Here is a 27597-nt window from a genome sequence, read left to right on the forward strand (position 1 = left end):
GATTTTAGAAGGCTATGAGAGGGTTGATTTAGCTAATATTATGGAAAAACAGGCAGGTGAAGGTAGGGCTTCTGAATTTCATTAAAGGCTGCCCCACCTTAAGTGGTGCAGCGGGAAAATGCTTGACTAACAAGCAGAAGGTTGCCAGTTCAAATCCCCGCTGGTACTATATCGGGCAGCAGCAATATAGGAAGATACTGAAAGGCATCATCTCATACTGCTTGGGACAAGGCAATGGTAAACCCCTCCTGTATTCTACCAAAGAAAAACCACAGGGCTCTGTGGGCACCAAGAGTTGAAACCGACTCAATGGCACACTTTACCTTTACCTACCTTTCTTCCCATAACTCAAGTAATGAACCGAACTGTATTAGCATGACAAATTAGGATTGGGGTAAGAGATCATGTTTAAAAGGCTTTTAATAATGTAACATACATCATGGGCAGTCCCCCCTGTGAACGGAAGTCCCCTTAAAACATTTAAGCACATGCCAGGTCTGGTTGTGCCCCCATGTGAATGTTTTTATCATTGTTCACATGGAAGGAAAATCAGAAGTAGGTTGTGTCCAATTTGATTTCACATTTGCCTTACAGACCAATTTAAATCAAAGCGGATTTAAGCCTCACGTGTAGAAACACTCCTCCAATGAAAGGATTAGTAAGTGCAGTTTACTTAAATATTTGATTAATGTAAATACAGTATTGGGGGCGGGGGGAGAGCTCTGAAGGGAAAAAGAAAAGAGTATGAAAGTGGAATGGCGGGCTTCAGCTTGTGCAAGCACCTTGAGCTCCATCCAGAGAATTGTGTGAGAACTGCACATTCACTAGAAAAGACGCCGACCTTTTGGAGTTTGCTATATTAAATTGCACCTAAAAGCACACTACAGTATTAAGTACTAACTTTAGATAGAATGTCTGCTTGCTTTCAAAACAAACTTTACTACAGCTGAGTTAATTACATGCCTATATTGTATGCTTCATTGTTCTTTCTTTTTTTTATAAGGAAGAGAAAATACAAAAGCTTCACTGGATAAGTGACAAAAAACAGTCTCCCTTGATAGTTGGAGCAGAAGAAACAAAGAAAAAGAAAAACTCTGAAGGCATGTTGCTTCTAAATGTATCTGTCATTAACAGAATCTGAACACCTCATGTACCTGTCAGGATTTAACACAGAAGATCCACCAGGAAAGTCAACTGGCCCGTGTCTGCTGTCAGAGTCGGGCTCAGTAACTTCAGGCTCGGTCTAGATACACAGTAACTACTTCAGCCCTAATGACAGAGCAGTACAGAAAGAAAGCCTTTGCAGGCACAAGGGCTCTTTTGAAATTTAAAACAAGCCTTTAATGTTGCATAAATGACAGTATTGGTTGTACCAGAGATGTTTGATCCAAGTTAGCCTCAAGTCAGCGTGTTTCAAGTAGCAGAATGCCAGAAGCAAAAAGCTGAATGTGGCCTTTCCCAGACAGCAGGCTTTACCGCGGGATTAAGAGGGGTGAAATACTGCAAGTTACGGGGCATATTGAATATTTCGAATTTGCCCAGAAACCCGACACTAAAAGTGGAATTAGCCCTGGACATAAATCGGGCTAAGCTCGAATATGCAACGAAAAACCCAAATCATGTATGCCAATAGCTCGCAGGGACTTCGATGTAAAGCTGGATGATCTGTGAACGCACACCTGTGCTTCCAAAGTAAAATCACCATCTGGCAGGGCTCCAGGTAAACAAAGTACACTGGTGAGAGCAGTTACATGTGCATCCATAATTATGTAATAATCTCTCAGATAATGCAGCTGCATTCATACAATTATGTAATCCTCTCTCTGCTAACAAAGTTGCACTAATAGAGCTGCATTCACCAGGCTATCTAGAAACCAGGTAAAATGAAGCTTTCTCCTAGCCTCAAATGACTCTGAAATAAAATCAGATTGGCAGACATCCTGTCTACGCTGGCAGCAGTGCACTCGGAAGATGTGTCCATGCTGTGGAGAGTTTTTTTTAGCCCTGCAGTGAGGAGCACACAGGGTGGGGGGCAATTTCCATTCATCTCTGCTTCCAGTGCCCTGCACCACCTGAAAATATGTCCCTGGAGGTTGCACAGCAAACAGTTTTTGACAGATGTGAGATATTTGACACAGAGCACTTCCAGGGGAAGCATAAACTGACAAATATTGTCCCCTCCATGCTGTGGTACTGTGGAAGTCTTCTTGGGATGCTGCTGCTGAGTCAAGATGCTAGCCTCTATCTATAGAACAAACATGTCCATAGTGTAGTTGGAGGGCACATGATGCAGCTACTTTACTGTAGTTTGGCAGGTCTAGATCTGGTCAATACCTGGATGAGAGATCTCCTGGGAACCTCTTATAGGCTGCCTTGAGTTCAACCACGGAAGAAAGGCGAGATATAAATGTAATAAATAAAATGAAAATGGCAACATCTTCAGTGGAACTTCTTTATCTCAGGCCCAGTTCTACTCGCTCAGTCACAACATGGGAAGTTTTTAAAACTTTGTCATTTGGCACATCTAAGCTTCTAGACAGTGGCGGCCCATCCAGGTGGAGTAGAGGGTGGAAAACAAGCCACAAGTGCAGCTCATTCCCACCCTTCTCATCCCTTCCCAGCTGCCTCACTGTGCCTTGCCTTACCCCACTGCCACGTTAATCCCAGGTGTGCAGGCTGGTTATCTGCCTGCTTCCCCAACCCAGTGATTGACCAGCTTGTGTGTCAGGGGTTAATGTGGAGACAAGGTAAGAGAGAGCAAGGCAGCAAAGGTGGGCTATGGTACATTTGCGATGGTAATGGTACAAAACTGGCATTCCTATGGTGATTGGTTGTCCTCCCAATGGTAACATTTCCAAGTGGTTACCATGTGATTCACCTGTATCAGGTAGGGATTAGCCCCACCCATAGTATAAATTACAACTGCGGATGGGGTAGAGATAATTCCTACCCAGTGAAGCTGAATCATGAAATAAACACTTTAGATAATATAGTGAGGAGGAGATGTCATCACAGGGATACCCTGATGGCTTTTAGGAAACAACTGAAGATGCATCTGTTCAGCTAGGCTTTTAGTTGAATTTTTACTGAATTAATTTTAAATGGAATTTTGTATATGATTTAATGTTTGTTTTTGAATTGTTGGCTGTTTTTATTTGTGAACTACCTTGAAACTTTTGTAATAGGCTGTATATAAAGGTATTGAATGAATGAATGAATACAATTTTCAGTGGTGGCCCAATGGCAAATGTAACATGTCATTCAGTTATTAAAAAACAGTATGACTGATATCCCTCAGTTTCTACATTTTCACGCTCATTTGTACCTCATCTGACTATTGAACTACCTCTGTAGCAGCCTTCTCACCAAATGAAGTACCTTTCAGGTAATGCTGCTTCTCTCTTAAAGCTCCAAAATGCACCTATATTCTCAAATATGTTTGAAACAGGCATATCTGACTCAAACCAGACTCAAGTATGTCCAATAAGGAATCCCAAAGGCCAAGTAGTTATGCAAGGAAACTAGGAAGGATCCCTGATGCCAGCAGGCAGTACTATGGGGCAGCAAGCTCTTTTGTCTTGGATCTGACCCAGATATTACACTCCATGCATCTCCCTTGTTCCTAAGGCTCAAAGCTGATACTTATTTAGTTCAGTAAGCTTTCAGTCCACCTCCAGCTGATGTCCATGACAAATTTTATGTACAAGCATAGGAAATGTGAATGTGGCCAACTATTTTCACAAAACACAGCTAACTCACAATACTGAGGCATCAATACCTAATTTTACTACGCTTTGATCTGACTTCCTTCTTTAAAATAGGTCCAGCTTTTCCTATCTTTCATTTTTAAACAGGTTTTTGAAAAATGCAGCATGATGCACTATTTAAACATGAGACATGCTCACTGTTAAACTATTCCAGATTACTCAGACCATTTTTCTCATCTGCATTATCTAAAAGCTTTGAAGTTTACTGTTTGAAGGGAATAAAAAATCAAATGCTGCCTATTTTTATATGAGCACAGCAGGTGGGAAATGACTCAGCTGCAGCCTCCACACAGGACCCGTCACCGAGGGCATTTGCCAATAAGCTGCTACCCAATCACTTCTACAAATAAGGTGAAGAGGCCATTTCTTCCCCTCTGCCTCTGTGTACTCATGCATTTTTTTTTAAAGTGTCACTCTAAGTGCTGCTTGGCATTTGGATGAGCTTCCCCAGAGAGCTTAAAATGGAGGATTACAATAATGTGGTTCCAAGACTCTTTAGACATCTGTGAACCGATCACATACTTGTAGTAGTAGAATGTCACACACAGTGTTGAAAATATGATAAGAGGCTAGTTCAAAGAGGGAGAAAGAAGACATGGCAGAGTCCTTCCTTGACTGTACCATTTGAGTGACTGCAGCTCGAAGATTGTATTTGTGAATGCTCCTTCACATAAAGTTCCTTCATGTGGACAGCTATACCCTTCGCCCCTAACATGCCTGCTTTCAATGTGCCTCATAATCAAAATAAAAGAACGCACACACACTACTTAATGTTAATAAGCATTTGTACATCGTTTGTGAGAATTCAAACAGCTTCACATATATTATTTTGCTGTAATCCTTTCAACAACCCCGTAAGGGAAGAACATATTATTCCCATGTTGCAACCAGGGAGCTGATGCTAAGAGGGAGCAGCTTGCCTAAGAGGACATAGTGAGTTCATAGCAGATGCAGTTCAAACCAGGGACTTCGTGATTCATAGCTCACTCTTTTAGACACTCTGTGTACACCTGTTATCAGCTTGTTCTTCTAATTTCCTGCTGTATGTGAAGAGAGACTTGTAGATCTCATAGTAAATGAGCTTATAGAACTTGTGAGTCCTAGTCCCAGCATTACAACAGCATTAATGACCTGAAGCATATCTTCCTTTTCTGCTTGTAATGAGTTAACTAGTCCTGCAGTGGGAAAACATCTGGATTTAGATGTGTTCATTCAGCACAATCCGCAAACCAGACAAAATGCTCATGTTCAGCCTGCATTCGTCTTCTGTACTTCTGCCCTACAGAAGATTAATGCAGGCTGAACGTGAGCATTTTGTCTGTACTTCTGTCCTAGTGCCACTTAATGGCACAACGGGGAAATGACTTGACTAGCAAGCCAGAGGTTGCCGGTTCAAATCCCTGCTGGTATGTTTTGCAGACTATGGGAAGCACCTCTATCGGGCAGCAGCAATATAGGAAGATGCTGAAAGGCATCATCTCACACTGTGCAGGAGGAGGCAATGGTAAACCCCTTCTGTATTCTGCCAAAAACAACCACAGGGCTCTGTGGTCGCCAGAAGTCAAGACCGACTCAACAGCACACTTTAGCTTTTCTTCTGCCCTACATAGAGAAGAGTATGCTAAGCATGGACAGTGCAATCCACAAACGAGAAGGAACTATAATAATGCAGAAAGCCATACACCACCCTACCTTTCTGCAAGGTTGGGGAAGATGTCATTCTTCTCTCCCCCCACCCCTCTCTCTTTGACTGCATTCACACGTAAAGTGGAACCACTGATCCATTAGACCCACAGTTCCACCCCCGCTCTTCCGGTATACAGATTCAGACAAAATGGAAAGTGGGCTTTCTGCAGTCAGGATAGGGAACTAGCTGTACAGGATTCCTTCTTGCTTCAGCCAATCACACAGGGAGAGAGGGAGGAGCTTCATCCCTCAACACCTATATCGGTGTCAACATATATCAGAGTTGAAGCAAATGCAGCCTCCAGCACTGCATTGCATGTAACTCTCTCACCCAGATTATGAGCATTCATTGTTGTGAATGCTGGCTATGGGCGGAACGCCACCTAGTAGGAGGCAGACAAATGCCGCTACATGTCCTGATCATCAATGCAATTCTTGTATTTAGTTTTGGACTTCAAAGCTATAAAGTGCTACTATTTAATATAATTTTTTACTGTTTTCTGGAAAGTTGTATTCAGCAAGTGCTTTATTCAACCCATAAGCATTGAGAATATTAACCAAATAAATGAACAGAAGAGCAACCCCATAAAAATTATCATCAAAATTTAACACATTTTAGAAAGTGACATTCATACAAGTGAAAAATGCAATCCTTCCAGATTAGCAAATCATCATAAAGAGAGACCATCTAGACATTTCCACCCATTCTCAATATCGTAATAGGAGAACCGTCTTCTAGTAATCATCTCATTCTCAGCTAAGCTTGTTCATTATCTAGTTTATGAGTTCTGAGAAGAGCAAGAGCCAAGGAGTCAATGAAATCTGCAATATATAGGCAAGTTACAAAGAAGATTAAACATAATGCCAGATAAAGGGCAGGGGGCGGGGAGTTTACAATACATTTTTACAGCAAAACTGCAACAATATGTCATATTTTCAGATTACTAGTATAAATCCACACATCTAAATATACAGTATGTATTTAAATGTTTTTACCTTTTCAATAGCTCTTTTCTTCGTCTCCAAATCCATCCAAGTGTTTTCATTTTCCAACATGTCCATAAAGGCCCAACGAACCCCTTCAGTCAACTCTTCCATCTACAACAAAGTTTTTCTACAATAAGAGAAATATGCAATGTTCTGAAGAGTACCCATTCAATCCAACATAGGAGACCTACATGCAAAAACTAGAGTCTACACATTCAGCCAATACACAGTGCTAATCTGGTCCTCAATGATCCAAAGTGATACCACAAATTGTACAAAGCTAAAACTAGATTGGGGCCTATGACTAGGAGGAGCAACATCTCTATTGCTCATTATCAATTTCCTTTACTTTCCATTAATTCTCTGTCCTCTACCTCTCTATTTCTCTTTCTCTCTCTCTTTCTTTTCTTCTTTCTTTCTTTTTTTCTTTCTCTTTTTCCTATGTACTCCCAACCCATGTCAGAGTATTTTAAATCACTTGACACCACTATTCTTTTGTTTACTTATATATCCCCAAAAGGGAGTTAAAATCAAGATGTCTATACTGCTTCTGTGTTAATCATCACATTTAAATTATCCTGGTTGGGTCCTCTTATGGTGCTCTGACACCCCCTTGAATACTGGCCCCAAAGATGTATAATACTTGTAGAATGAAAAACTATTGGAGACTATATAATAAACTAAAAATATGACTTTGCTTGATTTCAGAAGGACAGGACAGCTATGTAAGAAAATAAATGTTAGCTAAGAGGTTACTAAAACATGCCCCAATCTTGGAAGGCAAACTTACATATCTCAGCAGAGAGTAGGTCACACAAAGAGAGGTATATATGTCATGTCATACAAAGAGAAGTTCCTAATCTTTTCCACATGCCCAGCTATGTGGCAGGAGTAGACCTGACTAGAGGCTTAGCTACTGGGAACATGACAGAGTTCACAGAGAGAAGAAGCCAACATGCCAATGGGGGATAGGGTACATAGCAATAAATAAGCAGTTACCCTGAGCTAGTGCACATAAAATGTTAACCTGGCTGATGGAGTTAGGGCAATTTTACAATCTCCAGGGTTAGCCCTATCAAAATATTAGCAGGTAAAGAGGCACTTCTATTCAGCCCAGCACAGCATTTCTAAAGTGACTGACTGTTGCTGGTGTCCTCTGTGTGTGTGTGTGTGTGCAAGATTGTGAGTACCTTTGAGTCAAGGAACCATTTTCTCATCCCTTTTGCTATGCAAACCACTTTAAGTACTTTTTTGTTGAAAAGGTTATATAAATATTTTCATCATCACCATCATCACCACCACCATCCGCAATAGATCTCATAGTAAGGTCCACAGGGTGAACATAGTAATGTTCAAATGTTCACAAGGTGAACATATACGGCCATATTAGCATATGTTCAAAGTGGTGTATCTTGTGATGTGTGCTGATTTTCTTTGGCATGTCTGAGTTTTTAGATGACAGTTGTTATACTCTGGCATGCCACACCCCTATTCAGTGATGTATATGAAATGTTAAGTTGAGGCAGTTGCCAGTTCTAACAGCCGGCTATGATTTTCAAGCAACGGGGAACCATTTAGGCTGGACATAGTGTGTGAGAGAACAGAGAACACACCCATAACTAACCCTGTTCACACAGGAGGGGGAAGGAACACTCATATATATATAGCATTCCTGAGCATGCCCAGAAGTCCTGTCCCCAGGGCTGACACACCTCATCCTCATCATGCTGCTCACAGTTATGGTGTTTGTCTGAAGAAGCATTTCTGTGATCACAAACCTACAGCTTACAATGTTGTAATTGTTGGGATATGCAACAGCTATGGCTTAGATTATTGAATACTGCAGTTTTATACAATCTGCTATAAAGCCAGAAGGGGCACTATAACAAGGAGTTATAATTTGTTCCGGTTGGTTGGGCTTTCTAGGAGCTTTTGTTATTGTCCTTCCTGTTTCTGTCTTAGTGGTCGTGTGAATCAACATGTTTTTGCACTGATCTCTAAGTGCCTTTTGTGTGCCAAGTAAAGTTCCGTTAAAACTCCCACTGGTGTTTGCTCTGTACACCACTTGGACAGAATACAATCTGCAACAGCAGTGAAACTGGAATTGCAGTTTAGTTTTTTATAAACATTTTTAAAAATCAGAAGAACACAGTAGCAAAAACCAAATGTAATATGAGACATCTGATTGGGATAAGGGAAGGATTGAAAAATGTTTCTCAAGCACATACTCCAATCCATGGGGGGTTGTGGAAGAGCACAACTAGTAGACTGCTCCCTAAATATCAAATAAATGTGAAAAATAGGTCTGGAAAACAGTATTCAGTTATGTAACAATAGAATTAATTGGCAGGTGAATCTCCAGCCTCATTGAGAGTTTTGATATTGACCTAAGTGGAGAAAGAATGTCCTTACCTAAATGACCAAAAGAGAATTGAAGCATCTCATTTTTATGATTCATTACTGTCCTTTTAATATCATATAATTTTGGTGCAATACGGAAGCCGGTACAGACTTAGCATTAAATATGACCAAGCATTCAAACAGTTGGGAGTAAACTGCATGCCAGGGAATAAGGTAACTTAGAGAATATTGATGGCAGAGCAGTGTTTCAATTAACTTAGTGCACTAATGAGGTGAACTCCCTGTACTTGGAGGTTGCCAGTTCATATTCTAGCTCTACAATTGGACCCTAGTGTATATTCTGGTTTTTATGCACCAGCTGTAGCAGTAGGTGGGAGAAGAAATCTATTCATACCATCAGAGTTGTTATCAAAATTGTTCAGGCGTAGCTGTATGAAATGCTGCCTAGACTGTAGGTCAAAAAACACTGCTATATTTAGACACAAATAATATCTCTTTGATAAAAGGAGAGAGACAAGAAGACATCCAGGGCATGAGCTCATCAGTGACTAAATCTGAAAACATCATACTTCCCATAATTATTTGTTTAGCAAGGCCCTTCCAGTAGAAAATGGGGGAAATGGTTTGACAGTATCCATGTAGCTAAAACACAAGGAAAAGACTGAACAAAAGATGCCACATTTTAAAAATGGGAATCAACCTAGTTTATATTAGGGCTTGTGCATCAAATCAGAACAATAATTGATTCCAATGTGATGCAAGTCATATTGGGACATTTATCACCAGAAATGAGTCTAATGAAAAATGTCTCCAATATTGAAAAAAGGTTTGATTCAATGCCACATCTTATTGGAGGCAACATAACTACATTGCTTCTTGCCCTGGTGCGTTCTAGAGCAAGATGTTGGAGGGAAAGGTGGTGATAATGAATCACTGCCTCTGTGGCTGCCTGTGGCAGCTGCTTTCTTCAAGCTATGTCCTCCACCATTCCCCTGCCCTATACTCACTCATCAGCTCAATGAGATTAAGGGCACCCCAAATATCCAGTGCACAATTCTATCATTACAGGGATCAGGTCAATACTGAGCTCAGTAATGAGCGCTGTGTGCACTGCACAGCCCTAGTATCCCCAGCTTGTAAATCAATCCTTATCCATGTTTCTTTCAAAATACATCCCACTGATTTCAATGGAATTTATTAACAAGAAACTGTACATAAGATTGCACTATGCATAGGAACTATGTTCCTATGTACACTTTTGGGGGAGTAAATCCCTTTGAACTTAAAGGGAGTAACTTCTGATTAAACATGCATAGGCTCAAGGAGTCTAGTAACTGGCAGTTTACATTCTGCTATTTCCGCAAGCAGTTTGATGTCTGTGCCTGTATGTTTTCCCATCTGTGGTTACCAACAGCTTAGGTACAGGGGGTGGAAGTGAATGAAATAATTTGCATTCAATAATCTGTGCAGAGTGAACCCCTCTTCCTCTGTGCCACAGCCCAAATTCAAATCACACAATTCTTCGTGGCTACTTCCTACATATCTGCTGCATCATACATAGTTTGGCCTTGAATGACTTGTCAGACCTGTGTTTTAGATTATCTCTTTCTCTTAGGTCTCTCCTTACAGGCTCCCCATGTTTGTGCTGAGTGCCTGGCTTTGAATCTGTTATAGTTATTCAGCTCAACTTCTCTACTGACTTGCTCATGGTGACTAGTCTACTGGTAATGCCTTTTGCAAGACTTGAGGCTTGCAGGAGCTACTGGCTTTTATTATTATTATTTTATTATTATTTTTTTGGCAGAGCCTTGGGACCTACCAGCACGAAAGAGTAGCTTGGGGAAACAACATCAGTTGCAAAATGGCAGCTTCTACAAAAATTTACATCAATAAAAGAAAGGATTTTAATATCAAAACCCCTGAATTCCAGGACAATTTTGCTGCAGGAAAGGTGGGGAGCAAGAAAAGCTTTTTTGTTAGGGAAGAAAGTGGAGAGACATTAATGTGAGAGAAAGTAAAAGCAGCCCTGAGCACCTGGGGAAAGAAAGAGTAAAAATGGTGTTGCCATGCTCCCAGCCAATCAGATTTGCAGTATTGGCTGGAGGAGAAGGAAGGGAGAAGCTAAGCCCAAACTCCTGGGGAGCTACTTCAAATAAGCCCAGAAGCTTGCAGTAGCTCAATGTGCACCTCCAGCCCATTTGACACTAACATAGTCATGCTTTCTAATATGCTTGCTTTGTCACACATATATTTTGGGTACAATATATCCTTTGCTGTCCTGAAGTAGTTTCCAAAGGCTCACTGGCTCTTAATCCTCCAGTGTCTCAGAGCTAATCCTTCCAACCCATGATTATCTATTCTTCTGAAAGAAGAAAGCAAATGTCAAAGGTAAAAAGGTAAACGAGAACCTACCATTTCCCTCTTGTCTTCTTGGAAATGAAGATCTACAAACATTTTGCCGACAACGTAAGGGAGAGCACCTTCCACAACGTTTACACACTTATCCCATTGAGGCAGTAAGGAGGAGGTCCCGTGAATTATCTGTTTAGATTTAAGAGTGATCAGTTTCCTTAGAAAAATCCTACGCCCCATGGCAACATCTGCTGAATAAGACAACTACCACTGCTATGTGCAATAACTATTGCCATTGTGATCCTCCTGTTATTGTCACTCCATCTAGCAACTACCACTGATATCATGGTTTCGTTCAGGGGTGGCCAATCTAAAGGTCTCCAGCTGTTGATAACTCCCATCACCAATTGTGGCTGTGGAGTTGTAATCCAACCACAGCTGGAAAGCATCAAAGAGGCCAATCTGGCTAAGTTACAAACCTCACAGAATATTTTCCAAAAATTAACCATCTCCATCCTCCCCAAAATATTCTCAAACATAATCCATCCCCCCCCGCCCTTTCCTTTTCAATTTGTTGTCTAACTTTCCACCAAATCAAATCAGCATTGGATCTGACATTTGGGCACTTCAGTGAAAAAAAGTCTGACGGTGACTGGTAGAGCTTCATTTCTCCAGAGAAGCAAGTTTTGGCCAGGCAAATAGCAACTTCCAAGACATATTTCAGTTGGAGAAACAGTGCAGGGGAAATGATTTCAAAACGTCTCCTAGCACTGAAATCTTGATCGAATTCCATACCCAGCAGCTGTTTTTAATGTTTAAAATGGATCTTTTGTCATCACCTCTAGTGTGACAAACTCTTTCAAGATGACTCAGGAATGTCAGAATGGCCAGCCAATTTAACAGAGCAGTTTAGCAATATTGATAATATGCCTGCTATTAGCACATTTTCAGTCCTGTGAACCACATTTTCAGTCCTGTGAAACTATAAACCTCCAAGTAGCAATGCCATCTGTCCTCTCTGTTTCATATACTACTAGAGTATGAAAATCTCATCCTCACAGATGCAGGATGTGGACATAAAGGGATAAAACCTAGATGTTAAAAAATATTATTTTCCTGGAGGCAAAGATCTAAAATGTATTCACATTTGAATATGTTTTATATCTTGGCCTCCAGGAAAGGACTTAAGCCCTAGTGTAACCTTAGAGGGGCTAGGTGATATTCTCTGATACTGGAAATACAAACTAGAAATACAATTTGTATTCCAAAATACATTGGAAATACCAATTTTCAATTCAAGTTGTTCTGAGCAAATGGAAAACTTGATCTTCTTGGCCATAGAATTCTTTCACCCATGCCCAACCCTTACCTATGCAAGGTTATGATATCTGGCTTTTTTAGAGTTACTCACAGGTAATGTATAGTAATTCATGGATTCTGACTACACATTGTTGTCAATGGATTTATGAGTGAAGAGAAGATATTGACATCAACGTTTCACACTTACCCTTGAAAATTCCAGCCACCTATATTGGAAACGTCGGCTGAGGCTAAACATTCTTGAATACACCATTCTCCATACTAAATAATTGGCAATAGTCCTGTCAGAGCAGAAACAGCTTTATGTCAGACAGTGAAACTCATGTGTCTTCATGCATACCTGTCCGATACCATAAAATAATACACAAATAGTTTGTGTGTGGGGGGGGGGGGTTCCGATTAGTATGCTGCCTGCATTGGTAGCACCTTCATTTTGAAAATTAATGAGCAATGAACAACCTAAAAAAAGTTACAGTCATTTGATTTGCAGCTGAATTATGGGATCCTCCATTTGGAGGATGTTTCAACCATTTCTCATCTTGAGATGGAATTTGGCATTAATGCTTTTATACAGGGAGAGTTTTTCAATTACTCATTATAAAGGGCAACAACAATAAACCAAGAATAATATAACTAGAAAAATCGTTGGGAAATTTCATGTTAAATGTACTGGCTGATGTGACATCCTAACAAAGTGCCCAAGCAATGCGAGAAGCACTTCTGAAAAGTTCAGCTAACTCAGCTCCATAGCTGGCTCAGTGGTTGGGGCACATTTCTATGACCTCCCCTTCCCCAGGAAGCACTCTGTGCCACACAAAAGTATGACTCTGAGGGTCATGCAGCCCTCAGAGACAGATTTCTGGGTGACACAGAGAGTTTCTGGTTGTTGAACTTCCCACAATACATGCTAGTATTGGTGCTGTGTTAATGTGGAACTCTTCAGAAGCACTAATGGTGCATTGGTGCTGCTCCATTTGCATGCACTGGTATTTTGTTAATCAGGATGTCAGCCACTGTCAAGATATCTGGTGATTCTTACTGTAGTCTTTAATAACAAATATGAAAACCAGTAATATGTGAACACATTCTCCTTGTATGGCAATCCTACAGTTTTTGTAGCATTGCATTTTTGCAAGGTGATTCAGGTGGCATGTGTAAACATAGTAAGTTAAGCAATAGACTCCTGAATATGTTTTGCACTCCTAACATAAAGATAACCTTGTTGAATGCAGATTTTTTTTTGTTTTTGTTTTGAAGGCCTGGAAATGTACAAAGCTTTCAATCTAAAACAGTTCTTTGTTCTCTGGAAAATAGCTAACAATAGCTGTTGCTTATCTGCTTTGTTAAGACAGAAGTGAAAATAACTATGTAACAATATTGTGAAGGTTTCAAACCATAATTTATTTGGTGTGCAGTCATTTCCAGAGAACTAGTTACCTAGACAACAACATCTATCTAGCCTGCATTTCTTCCATTTCTTTCTTTGTCTGTTTGCCCAGGATTCCAATAAGGAACAGTCCTGCAGAAAACATGGACATATTTAAGGCAAGGAAGAGGAGATGAAACCAATATTTCTAATGCAGGAGGATAAAATTATTCAGGTTGTTCTCTAAATATTGTAGCAAACTGTCACATCTGGGGAACCGACTGGATTGCCCGAGGCTGCCAATAACGGAAGCGCCAGCCATCACAGTTCCAGCACTTCCTTCTTCACACAAATGTCGCCTTAACCATGGGTGGGCGAGCTGGAGGGCATGAGTGACAGTGCCAGGGTGGGACTTTCTGCACACTTTTGGTGAGGTCACTCTGAGCAGAGTTTTTAATTCAATATCTGAACAGGGCAATTGAATGACTTATTGCTTCTTTAATTTTTATTAAAATTAAAATAATGCATGGTTTGGTTTGTCTTTTTAATTTTACGGAAGTCAGGATGCATAGTACATAAACAACTAGCAAAAGAGCAGGAAGGGGCAACCAAAATGAAGAGGAGACTGAAGCTCCTTTCTTACAAGCAAAAGCTAAGATGTTTGAGGTTTTTTAGTTTAGAAACATTGGCCGCATTTGTACATAATGTGGAAACGCAGTTGAATGGGGCAGCAGTTCCATGGACATTATGACCGAATGTGGCAAAATACAGTTTGGCATGGAGATGAAAATGAGGGTTCAGATTTGGAACTCCAATCTGAGCCCTTGGGTTGTTGTGAGTTTTGTCACTGCATCCCAAAATGTGATGCTGCCTGCGGTATGTCCAAATGCCGAAATACAGGCTGCGTCCTCTGAAATGAGAGTTGAGGGAGGAAGCTCCTTCCTCAACTCCAGCATGATTGGCTGTACGGGCTGTCATTCAGTCAAGAAGGAAGTCCGCACAGCCAGCTCCCCTCCTCTCTGCAGTCTCGCTGACTGCAGAGAGGATGCTCTCTGTTATGTCCGAATTCAGATGGGAGAAATTGGGTGTGTGTGGAACCGTGGCTCCATTGGACCCACAGTTCCATGTTGCATGTGACTTTGGCCATTGTGTCTGGTGGGTGGGCTGGCAGCATGAAAGTGGTTGATAAAATTATGTATGGTATGGCGAAAATGTATAAATAAATGCTTTTCTCCTTTTTTCATAGCACTAAAGCCCTCTTCAGAAGTATCCATGTACCCTGTACACAGGTGCAATACCAACAGAAGCAGACCAGCAATCTCTGCTTCCTGTGCTGATGCATGCATATCCTGCCCCCTCTACTGTCCATGAGCACAATGTTTGTCTGCACAGACAAACACTATACCAGGAGAGTGATCCTCTCTGTGATCAGAAACACTGGGAAGCCTCTGCATTTGCTGGGTGTCTTTCCAAATGTTATACAGGAATTCACCATACAATCTCTTTGCATTATTAAGGCTCAGTCCTGCAGCCATATGAACCGATATTTAACAAAGTTTTGATCCCAAATGCAGAGTGTCTTTTTTCCTCTCCACAGTGTTTTCACAAACAGTCCCTATACATATTTATTTATTTATTTATTTATTTACTTACTTACTTCTATACCACCCAAAACCTGTGTCTCTGGGTGGTTTACAATTAAAATCATTTAAAATATCAAATCAATTAACAATTAAAATATTTAAAACATTGAAAACATTTAAAACTCAATATTAAAAATATTAAAACTATAAATCTAATTAAAAGCCCAGGTGAATAAATGTGTCTTCAGTGGCTTCTTAAAAGCTGCCAGAGATGGGGAGGCTCTTATTACAATAAGGAGTACATTCCAAAGTCCATGGGCAGCAGCGGAAAAGGCCTGTTCCCTAGTAGCCACCAAACAAGTTGGTGGATCAGTCCCAGGCGGATCAGGCCCTGGATCAGGCCCAGGTCCAGCATCCTGTTTCACACAGTGGCCTACTAGATGCCGCTGGAAGCCTACAGGCAGGAGTTGAGAGCATGCCCTCTCTCCTGCTGTTACTCCCCTGCAACTGGTACTCCTGCCCAGGCGTGGAGCCACCATTGGGCAAATGGGTTCAAAGAACCCAAGCCACCGCCAATCAGGGGCCACACCTCATGGCCCCGACACACCCCCAGCTTCTGACGTCAGATGCACGGGTGCTGGTTTAGCTTCTGACTGGGGGCTGTGCGGCCCCCATTTGGTAGTTAAATGGCCGCGCGGCCCCATTCGGGAGTTGGATGGCCAACACTGCGTTCACGGCATGACCAGAAGCGGTTCACCCCAACCATGCCCCCCACGGCTGAGGTCAGACGTGGGGGCGTGGCTAGCCCCCACGTCTGATGTCACATGCGGGGGGTGGGTGAGTGGGGCCACCGTCACGGCAAGACACAGGCCACTGGTCTGGCTCCGCGCCTGTTCCTCCCTTTGAGATTGGAGGTGGCCTATAGCCCTCCGACTAGTCGTTGATAGACCTCTCCTCCATGAAGTTATCCAAACCCCTCTTAATTTTTTTACATTTTAATGTGTCATTAATGTATTTTTATCTATTATGCTTTTATCTTTTAAAATTCATTTTAAATGTCTTATGTTTTATGTTTTTAATTTTGTACACTGCCTAGAGATGTTTATATTAGGCGGTATATACATTCAATAAATAATAAATAATAATAACTATAATAAATTAAAAATAGAGCCCATTACTGCCTCCAGTCAGGCATTTAGGGAGGTTATGCCTTCTCCCAATGAAAATGACGTGGTGAAATAGATTTGGGTGTCATCACCATATTGATAACACATTATGCATATGAGATTAGAAGTACAGGTTTCCAGGACAGGTATGTGAATAGCAAAAAGGTTTTAAGCCATACCTGTCATTTTAGAATTTAAGCATCATAGTACACGGTGGCTTATTCTGTGTTTTATGACAAGGCTATTTTTTGTAGCTGGGTGCTATTCACCTGAAGTTTCTGCCTAGCTGAATTTCTTAATGCGAATGCTCAGAGACATTAAGAATACATTTTTAGACTAAACACAGCAATAAAATGCTTTTTCTCTAAAGCATTTTGACAGCATTAGATTTTTCTACATAATAAAAGACTTCCAAAGACGTATCCATACTTTCCAACATGCCCCTGTTTTCCCATTCACCTGAATGGGAAAATAGGGACATTTTGAAATGTCCCTGAAAATAGGGACATTTTGGCAACTATGGGTATCTCTATAAGAATTTTGCAAGCAAGCTATGTTATTTGTAGTAATTTAATAGTGTTGCTGAGATAAATACTGGTTTTAGAATTCCAAGGAAAGACAGATTGCACTGGAATTATCAAGAATACAAGTTAAAAGCTGGAAATGTCCAGCTTGCATTTTAGCTTAGTCATGATCTCACTGGGTTGCGTTAACCATCTCTCAAGCCACAGAACCAATTTATGATATGGGGATAACAATACTAGTGCACCTTACAGGATTTTTGAAAAGATAAATGAGATAATGTTGTAGTAGTGGTGGTGGTGGTGGTGGTGGTAGTAACATAGTTTTATGTGTGACCATAGGTAATAACAATATAAAACAGAATAATACCATTAAATTGTTAAAAGAGCTAGATAAAATTATCCATTAAAACAAAGTTCAGTAGACACAAACAATTCAGCAAAATTATTTTACTCATTCGTAGTATGAAGACAAAAAAAGCATTTAAGATTTGTAAGTGTATATAGGAAAGTCTCCACCTTGTCAAATATTCCACTATTTTCTGAATTTAATAGAAAGGGTAATTTCTGAGAAACTGATCAATATTTTTCCCCTCTGAGTTTAGGGGTCAAATATCCACTAAAGAGGTATATATCTAATATTTGACTCCTAAACTAAGAGGAAAAAATTATTGATCAGTCTCTCAGAACTGGTCAATTTCAAAAGTATACTGGTCAGTTTCTGCTATTTTAGAGGCAAGGTGAAAGAAGGTAGCAACTCCAGCCATAAGTGTATCTGGACCAGTTCATTTGCCCTGCTCACACATTACAGGAGATGTGTATTGGCTGAACTGGCCCTTTGTAGAAGTTAAAAAAATTGAGGATCTGAGCCATTCTTAGAACAATAAAATATATAATGGCTCAGATCCTCAACATCCCCACTCCACAAAGGCTCAGTTCAGATGATACATATCTCTCATCACATGTGAATGGGGCCAGCTGAACATTTCATCTGAACTGTCCCAGATACACTTGCAATGTGCATGATCTACTTTCTTCTACCTTCCCTCTAAAATAGCAGTTGGCAACTGCTGAAGTCTATCCAACATTAATTCCTTTAGTGGAAATATATCAAATACACACTCAAATAAGACTCATAAACATGCACATCTTTTAGCACAGCATAGCAAAGAATGAATGAGTATCTCAAGGTCATTTCTATTTCTTGCTATCTGAACATATCTTGAAGCCTTGATTAAAACTCAGATTTTGCAATATCTACAGGTCAATTTCTAAAGTAGGCCAAAGGAAAGCCAAATTGGTTTGCCATCTCCTCCAAGTTAGAAAGCCGGCAGGGTGTGGGGGGCGGGGAAGAGATCATGTATGGAAGAATCTTCAAGTGCTTAAACACTGTATAATTACTGCATCTTATTAAGACTAGAGGAAGTATTCACTCTTGCCAGAGAACTCAAGATTAGGATAATTGCACTTGTATTTATCCTGTTCCATATATCCTGACAAAAGAAAAGGAACAATACTTATGATTTCTTATATTTGCTTATTCCTGAAAATGGAAAGGCTTTGCAACCACAATATCTGTTTCCAGGAATCACTAGCAGTGAGTCCGCTGTCCACACCATTCATACAATTTGTTTGCATAATATTTCAGTGACAGAAATTATTGTGAGGATTATCCCATAGTCAGACAGCAAGTGGTGTGAATTCTATTTCAGTATCAAACCTCAAAGTGTGTTGAACACCTGCACATGGTAATGAAAATTCAGACGTTATTTTTGAGTAGTTAAATACACAGAAAATTGGAAATCCTTACTTCTTCCGTTCATTTTCTAGTATCCTGAATAAATCTTTGAAGTACTGGGGTACACGGACAATCACATTTTCTGAAGCATCTATGTCCTTGAGGTGAGGATAGATCTTGGTGTCAATCACCTTCTTGATGTAACCCAGCCAGTCAAACTGAAAAACAAATAAAGGCTCAATTATTGGTTCTTATAGACATAAAAACCTCAGACTATAGTTAATTACCTACCATTAGTTGAATGACTTAAAAGTTTTGCCTAATTTTAAAGTTGAAAATTACTGCACAACATCACAAATATTTGGGAACGTAAAATGCATCTGTATTTAAAATAATAATAGTGAACACCTGTTTCTACTAATTTTATTTAAATTGCCATCTTATGCACATCTGAAGCACCTTTCAGTTTGAAAAGGTAATTACACAGTCCAATCAGGCATTAATACTGTCATTTTCCAATTAACTTCAACCAACCTGTGGTATCATGGTGATAAGTTCCGATATGTTCATTTTGTTGTACATAGATTCACTGGTTCGATTCTCATGGGGAATCATTATCTTCAAAACATAAATGCAAACATATATTAGTATCTTTCCTAAGAAATCAACTCTGAGCTCATAAGACCCAAGATGATTGAATCAACAAGCCATACACAGCAATAAATTACCTACTGATTTCAAGAAAATAAAAGTTGCAGACTTTGAACATATCATTTAGTTCATTAGCAAACATCTGCCTTCCTTTTTCAATGTTTCAACATTCTAAGATATTTTTTCTTCATATAATCTTATGGTAAATACAATTTCATTTTTATTCATAGGCAAATTTAACCCTCACTGCCACCTAATTTCATAATCCCAGTTCTTCCTCAAATATATCTTAGATCCAGATGATTCCAGAAAACCCGTGAACCAAGTTTTACTGCACCCTGGATCTCCTATTCAACTTCCAAATTTTTCATAGTATAATATGTTCACCTCCTTATTGGTCCAGGAAGCTTCCCTTCTTACACAGCAGTGGGACCAGGTGTTCTTCCCTCTGCTTTCCATCCATTTCCCTTCCAGTTCAACACTAAATTAATTCCAGTATCATGCCCTGTTCCCAACTCACCAGAACACAATGTTGGCCACTCTCTCTTTCTGGATGCATCTCTTCCACAAATACCAGTTTACCACATCTGTTAATAACATCTAGTCTGGGTCACCTGAACAACTATTGTGCAGAGGAGGAGGAGGAGGAGTGGCAGTGGCTGCCACCAGTCTTAAGAAGAAGGGGGAGGAAAGGACCCACAGGGAAGAGGGGGAGAGCAGAATGTTCAGTGAGCAATCAAAAGGTGGAAGGCGTAAGGCACAAAAACTTGCCACATCACCTTAGTACTAGGAGGGCTTGGGTCAGCCCTGATAAACTTTGGAGCTCTGGAGAACCAAGGAGAGAGATATAACCACAATTGCCCTCATGAAAGTAAACAAAGTTTTTAAAAGTAGTGTACATTTTTCTGAGCAGAGAATAAAGGAGATTCGTGAAAAGCACAGTCTTTGTGTTTTCTGACTAATGGTTGGGAGCAACAGAAGCAGTAATAAACAACAGCAAACATACTAAATGCACATATTTTTCACTGACCTGGGATTTTGGGATAGAATGGTGTTGAATGGAAAAGTAAAGACACCGCCTCATCCCTACAGAAGTGCCAGTTACCACCAACCCAGCTGGAATCCCACATTTAGAAAGACACTGACCTCAGCTATTTTGGCTTCCAGCTTAAGCACAGACTTCATGTCCAACTCTGCACGTGAAGCATTGGCACCCAAAAGCACAGCTGTATCAACCATGAAGTGCCACAGAGCATCTCTGTACTGCAGAGGAACAAGAATTAAACAGCCATTATAAAGACACTGAGAAAGACTTAGGACCAGCCAAAGGTGTTTTGCTGCCCTAAGCAAATAAAAATCCTAGTCCCACATAACTGTCTTTGTATATTGAGCAGCATAAAACACGCTAAATTACCAAACTTTTATCAAGTCATTATTTTCTTATATTCCATTGTTAAATATTGTGCTACATATTCATTGTTCTTGTCTAAAGTCTATACCCAGAATTTTGAGAAAGGTGTCAGGATGGTATGCTCTTGATGCATCCTCCTTCTCATGGGCTTATTCAGGGGGGAAATAGTGTCCAAACCGGTCCGTGGCTAATCCCCATCCACTACCTACATCCCAGACTTGTCCTTTTCATATAGACTTGTAGGGAGCTATCTGAGAAGAGGCCATGTTACAGAGGGCACCTAGCACTGTGTTGACTTGCTATAAATAAATTGTACTGCTGCTGCTATTGATGTAATTTATAGAAAGTCAACACTATGCTAGGTGCCCTCTGTAATTAAGAAGGGGATGCCTCAATAGCATGCTCATCCTAACATCTTTCCCAGGCATCCAGATGCCCTCCTGATGCTTTCCTTTATTGGGTGGCAGAGAGAAAGACATCAGGACACCTAGGAAAGACATCAGGAGGGGTGCACTCTCATTGCATTCCCCTTCTTAATCACATGAGCCGGTTTGGGGGGATAGAAAGTGTTAGCCAAACCAGTCACATCAGTAGTGAGGATAGGGCAGAAGGAAGAACATCGATTTGAAGAGTGTTCAAATCTCTGATCATCCATAATTATAATATTAACCAACCAGTTGGTCAAAATGCTGATATTAAGATAGAAAATTTCCAGATGTAGAAATTGCTTTCTATATAGAAACTATACTAAAGTAAATAATACTCACAGATTTAGCTTCTGTGGTGTTGTCCAAGTAGTCCTCCCGTGCTGATAGGGAAAGAGATGCTTGGTCTAGCTGTTAAAAATGTCCAAAGAATGGAAGAACATTAGTTAATACTAATTACTCTTATAACTGCAGCCATGACAAATATAAACTATTCCACCTCCAATATGGAGCTGAAGGACTCACTAGAAGAAGAGAAGACACCTGCTAACCTTTTAAAAAAATTATTTGGCAACATTAAATAATAAAAAGCGTTTTAAAAATATGTTCAGGCATCAAATTAAGTTACATGAAATACACTGCTTTCTTGAGAAAATCAGTCTGTATATGATAATGGGGAGTTAAAAAGTTATCTGTATTTTAAAAAATAATGAGTTAAGGAATTGTACAATCAATCTATTTTCCCCAGATGTAAACATCTTAGGGAACATCTAATCTGAGAATTCGTTTAAACATTAATTAAGTAGAATATTGCCATGTACATTCCATAAGGCAGATTACTGCAAATCAAATTAAAAATGAACTTAGAGTACCCTAAGGAATGTAGCTATATATACTGTACTGACTCTCAGTCATTTGCATATATACATACTAATAGCCAGATTCCATGGAGATGTTGTTGAACATAGCTGTAAAAGACTGATAATTCCAGTCAACAAAATAAGCTGCAGGGCTGACAAATATTAGTTAGATACATGTTTTAAAGACATGATAAAATTATTATTATTTTGGTGGGGGTTTTGCGGGGGGTGGGATTGCATGACTGGTGAAGGAAGGGGTGTTTTTTTCCCAACAATGCATAAAGATGTTATTGGATACTAAATTAAAAGTCAAATACCTAGTCTGGAAATTAATACCACTCTCCAACAGCATCTGCCTGAGTCCATGTTATAGCCACAGTGGCCCTTCTCCTGTCAAGAAGTGCCATGAACCCCTGCTCCCTGCTCCACAGGCTAACCAACTATGAATCCAGACATATTATGGAGATTGCTTAAATGTGAACTCTAGATGGTTAAAGTGAACTCATGAAAGCTTTCATCCTAGCGGCATGGCTTCCTTGAACATACCTTTATGATGTGCTCATTAGAGTTCTTATCATCAGAAGCCACATATAGTCGAATGAAAACAGAGTTGCTATATTGGCCACGAAGAGTAGCCAGGGTTTGGAGCATGCTGAACTTCCTTTCTGACCACAATCCTTCAGAGCCAATGTTCGATTCCATCACAGGCCAGCGGAAAGGAGAATGTTTCAGCATGTTTAAGAGCGGTTTTGCATCAGCTTTCTCTATTTTATCTGTGGGGGGGAAGCAAGACATCATAAGACTTAACTCCTAGTTAAACCAAATTTAACAGTTGTCATTAAAATATCTATGATTTGCAGAGGATGCAGCTGCTACACATAAAGATACTAACAACCCCGCAAATAACAGACTCATATATTTGTTATAAATGTAACAAATAACAAATTACTTACTCTCATTCATACATGAAGAATAAAGTATCTTAGCCTTTTGCACTGCTTCATTGTCCCTCCTTTTGCTAAGGGGTTTCTCAAGGAGAGCTGTGAAATTAAATGAGAACATGTTTTGTAGGTAGTCAGGACTTCACAACCAGAGGCTTGAACCAAACTTCTGGAGAACTTCCAGAGATCTTTAAAGAATGACTTGAATCTTCTTCTTGATTGTCCATAGAGGCTTAGGAATGTTTAGTGCAAAAACCATGATGCATTGTTAAAATGCTCCAGAATTTATTTATTTATTCATTCATTCATTATTTTTCAGTATAAAGCGCTTTGAGTATGATTGTTGAAAAGCAGTATATAAATAGTGGTGGTGGTGGTGGTGGTGACAGAATCACATTCTCTGCTCTTGAAGCTCTGACCCTCCTACAGGAGGTGAGCATGATTTTGCTCCCCAGTGGTAAGGGAAAGACACTGTACATATGCCATTCTTGGTAAAACGTGCCTTTTAGGAAGATGTTGGGTATCTAGAAGTCAAATCTCTGAGCAGAAACAAGTGCATCTTGATTTTAGTGCACATGCATATAAATGAATGCACATGCACACAAAATCCCAGTGCATTGCTTCTTCACAGGGGTGTTGCTAGGGGAGAGGTGGCCTGTGTTCACCCACTCCGCCTCTTGGAGTGAGGGAGATAATGAAGAAAATAGGGAGGGGTGGAGCTGGGGGCCCCGGGTTCTTTGAACCATATAACTGCCCCTCCTGCTAGTAAATGCTATTTAGGCAAAGATGGTAGCACTTTTAAAGTGGTAGCTCTTATATTTAGCAAGGGAAGAGTAACTGGCAGTATTCAACCCAACATAGCACCCCTTCAGTGGCTGTTGGAAGTGTATCTGTGTTTCTTTTTCACATGGTGACCCCCTTTAGAGATGGGACACCATTATCTTATTCGTTTTGACATGTAAACTGCCTTGTGAACTTCATGTTGAAAAGTGGCATATAAATATTTTTAATACAGTAATAATAATCAGTGAATAATCAGTGCAGTTGAATGCATTTGAGCTGAATCTATTCTATAATAAATATAAAACAAATCCATTAGGAGATCATACAGTATCTAAAATATTCAAAATATCAAATCAAAAAGAATTTAAAAATTAAGTGTGATGACCAAATTACTTTTATTGGCAGTGAAGAGCCTTCAGCAATGCATAAACAGCAACCCTTCTTGCGGTGAGAATACAGGTTTTACAAGCACACAAGAATGTCTCTCTTTTCATCTGTGAAACGATGGTGGCCCTGATGCTTCAGAGATAAGCACAGATACTGGGTGAGTTCAGACATCATGTGGAACTTCTGTTAATGTAAATCTCCATACAATGTCCCCCAGCCTTAGCAGCACATGCCCCCTGCTCCCATCCCTGCATAAGCATCTACATCCTTTCTAGGTTAGGACATTGTGGCATCTGAATCCACCAATCTCAGCTTATTCTAAGCTACTTTCTTCAGAGAACTCAAGATCTGAACTTAGGGGTGGAAGTCAGTTTCAGATTGTGGGTTCTCTGAAGAAAATAGCTTAGAATAAGGCAAGATGTCATGACTAATCTCAGTGCCATTATGGGAAGGGGGAGTGCACACTCCTAAGGCTGAGAGGTATCACACTGTAAACACATTCCAGGTACCAGCCCTGGTTTAAATCATCTTTACAGAAATAACAAGGTTTGGGGACAGAGACCAATCTTTGTGAAACATATTCACAAAATGAAGAGAGTGTTCACATGATACAATGCAGTTTCTGCTTCAATCTCTTTGTAATACAAATTTAAAACCTACATGGCCCAGACTATTCATTTGCTTTACAACTGCCTTTCTTTTGCATTACTAATGATCTAATGATCACATAAATATTGGAAGAGGCTCTCAAAGGAGGTATATATGTCACATATATGAAAAACCTCTAAAAATGTGCACACTACCACTAAAACAAGGGAAAGGGGCAATAGGTCATATTTTTTTAAAAAAGAAAAAGAATTAATACTGATGGGAAAAGAACAACTAAAGTCATTTTTCCCCCTCTAGGCCAAAACCAGAAAAGGCCACTATTTCCCGAGGAAGCATATCAGATTTCCTATAATTAACCATAATTGATGGTCTCTCTGTGGAAAAGCGAAGCTGCCAAAGCTAAATCTGTGCTTGAGGAACAGAGTACATTCCCCTCCCCCACCCCCATCCCGAACTCTTACACACAACAAGGGAGGCAAAGGCTACATTTGCACTAGCCATGATCTTGTTTTTTCTACGTGGGTCCTGTGCTTGTTAGGGATGTGCAGAACATCTCAACTGCAAAATGTTTGGACTCAAGTTGATGGGCCATTTTGAGTGTTTTGAGCTCCAAACAGACATTTCAAGCACCCTCTAAAAAGGAGGCTTGTTTCAAGCTCAGAGCAGAATTGCCCCGTTCTGATAAAAATGTTTTGACATTTCAAGCACCATTTTTCAAGGTCTGTTTTTCCCTTACTGATTGGTTTTCTGGCACTGGCATCCAAGTGAGTTGGCTGATCCAAGTGAGTTGGCTGAACCAAGGAGTTTGAGATCTCCTTGCTTCTTAGTTAGCTTGTTATCGTACAAATCAAGTGTTCTCATGGACAACTGTGCCTCCATTGGCAGGGAGGGAGGGAGAGAGGGAGGACACGAGGGAGTTTAAAATGTATTCAAAGGGACTGGGAGGCAGAGACAGCCCTTATAGTGTGCCTCTCTTGAAGAGGAAGAAGCAAGGTTTGATTTTGTGGTTTTCTCAGCTATTGCTGCTATAACTAAATTGTTTTGCTGGATCTCAGGTTGACAGACAGAACTTGGATGCCTTCCTTCCTTGAGTTGTGGTTCATTTTGTTTGTGAGACAGTGTTGTGGCAAGAAATGGACAGTGGCAGCTGTGTTTGTGTGTGTGTGTGTGATATTTCTTATGCAAATATGACAAATATTTATATACCACATTTCAACACATCCCCAAAGTGGTTTACATAGATATAAATAAATAAATTGAATAAAATGGCTCTTGGTGATCACTGTGCTGCGCTCCAGTCTGCCCTTGAGACTAACTTGTGCTTTACTCACTGCTCTGGTCTGCTCTGCAATCTGCATTGCAAGGCATACTCAGTCAAAATGTGGCTTAAGTTACTATAGTTGAGCTTATGACTCTGCTTGCTGCTAAGGGTGCTCTTGTGGCAGCTGCTGCAATGCTAGGAACATAAGGAGTCATAATACTCCTCACCACCCAGAGACAGAAGTTTGAGGTGATGTACAAATAGAATGGATGGAGAGAGAGAGACAGAGAGTGCAACTTGTGCCAATGATGTTACCACCACACGCCACCACACGCTCCATCACCTTCCCTTTCTGGGCAAGGTGATGGAGCGTGTGGTGGCGTCCCAGCTGCAGAGGGTCTTGGATGATACGGATTATCTGGACCCTTTTCAATCTGGCTTCCGCCCCGGGTATGGGACTGAGACTGCCTTGGTCGCTCTAGTGGATGACCTACGCCGGGAACTAGACAGGGGGAGTGCGTCCCTGTTGGTTCTGCTGGACCTCTCGGCGGCCTTCGATACCATCGACCATGGTATCCTTCTGGGCCGCCTCTCGAGTATGGGGATCGGAGGCACTGCGTTGCAGTGGTTCCAGTCCTTTCTTGAGGGGAGAGTCCAGAAGCTGGTGCTGGGGGACTACTGCTCGGTCCCGTGGCCGTTGGCCTGTGGGGTCCCGCAGGGTTCGGTCTTGTCCCCCATGCTGTTTAACATCTACATGAAGCCGCTGGGAGAGGTCATCCGGGGTTTTGGACTGAGTTGTCAGCAATATGCGGATGACACTCAGCTCTATCTCTCCTTGTCATCTGATCCTAGGGAGGCGGTGGATGTCCTGAATCGGGGGCTGGAGGCCGTGATGGGTTGGATGTGGGCTAATAAACTGAAATTGAATCCGGATAAGTCGGAGGTACTGTTGGTCAGTAGGAGAGCCAATCGGGATGAGGAGATTTTACTGGTTCTGGATGGGGTTGCACTCCCCTTGAAGGAGCAAGTACGCAGCTTGGGGGTACTACTGGACCCGGCTCTGCTTTTGGAAGCTCAGGTGGAGGCGGTGGCCAGGGGTGCCTTTGCACGGCTTCGGCTGGTGCGCCACCTGCATCCCTTTCTCGAGAAGGCAGATCTGGCCACGGTTACCCACGCCTTAGTCACGTCACGGCTGGATTACTGTAACGCGCTCTACGTGGGGCTGCCCTTGAAGAATATCCGGAAACTGCGGCTAGTGCAAAATGCGGCAGCTAGGGTTTTATCCGGAGCTGCCCGCTGGGAACATATCACCCCCATTTTGAAAGAGCTGCACTGGCTGCCGGTTTGTTTCCGGGTCCAATTCAAGGTGCTGGTTTTGACCTTTAAAGCCCTAAACGGTTTGGGCCTGGGGTATCTGAGGGA

General features: G+C 40.9%; 1 protein-coding gene across 2 annotated transcripts in view; it reads right to left on the bottom strand.

Moving 5' to 3' along the window:
* PHEX (phosphate regulating endopeptidase X-linked) overlaps positions 1-27597 on the bottom strand; it is a 178266-nt gene that overhangs the window by 110614 nt on the left and 40055 nt on the right. For both annotated transcript variants that reach the window (XM_053305270.1, XM_053305271.1), the window contains 9 exons: positions 23148-23234; positions 22741-22967; positions 21677-21745; positions 20645-20761; positions 19382-19465; positions 18920-19065; positions 12661-12754; positions 11214-11342; positions 6450-6551 (listed from right to left, as the gene is read on the bottom strand). In XM_053305270.1, coding sequence (XP_053161245.1) covers positions 6450-6551; positions 11214-11342; positions 12661-12754; positions 18920-19065; positions 19382-19465; positions 20645-20761; positions 21677-21745; positions 22741-22967; positions 23148-23234 — 1055 coding nt within the window. The remainder of the gene's footprint in view (positions 1-6449; positions 6552-11213; positions 11343-12660; positions 12755-18919; positions 19066-19381; positions 19466-20644; positions 20762-21676; positions 21746-22740; positions 22968-23147; positions 23235-27597) is intronic.

The sequence above is a fragment of the Hemicordylus capensis genome, chromosome 3 (assembly GCF_027244095.1).
Source record: "Hemicordylus capensis ecotype Gifberg chromosome 3, rHemCap1.1.pri, whole genome shotgun sequence".
Classification (NCBI taxonomy): domain Eukaryota; kingdom Metazoa; phylum Chordata; class Lepidosauria; order Squamata; family Cordylidae; genus Hemicordylus; species Hemicordylus capensis.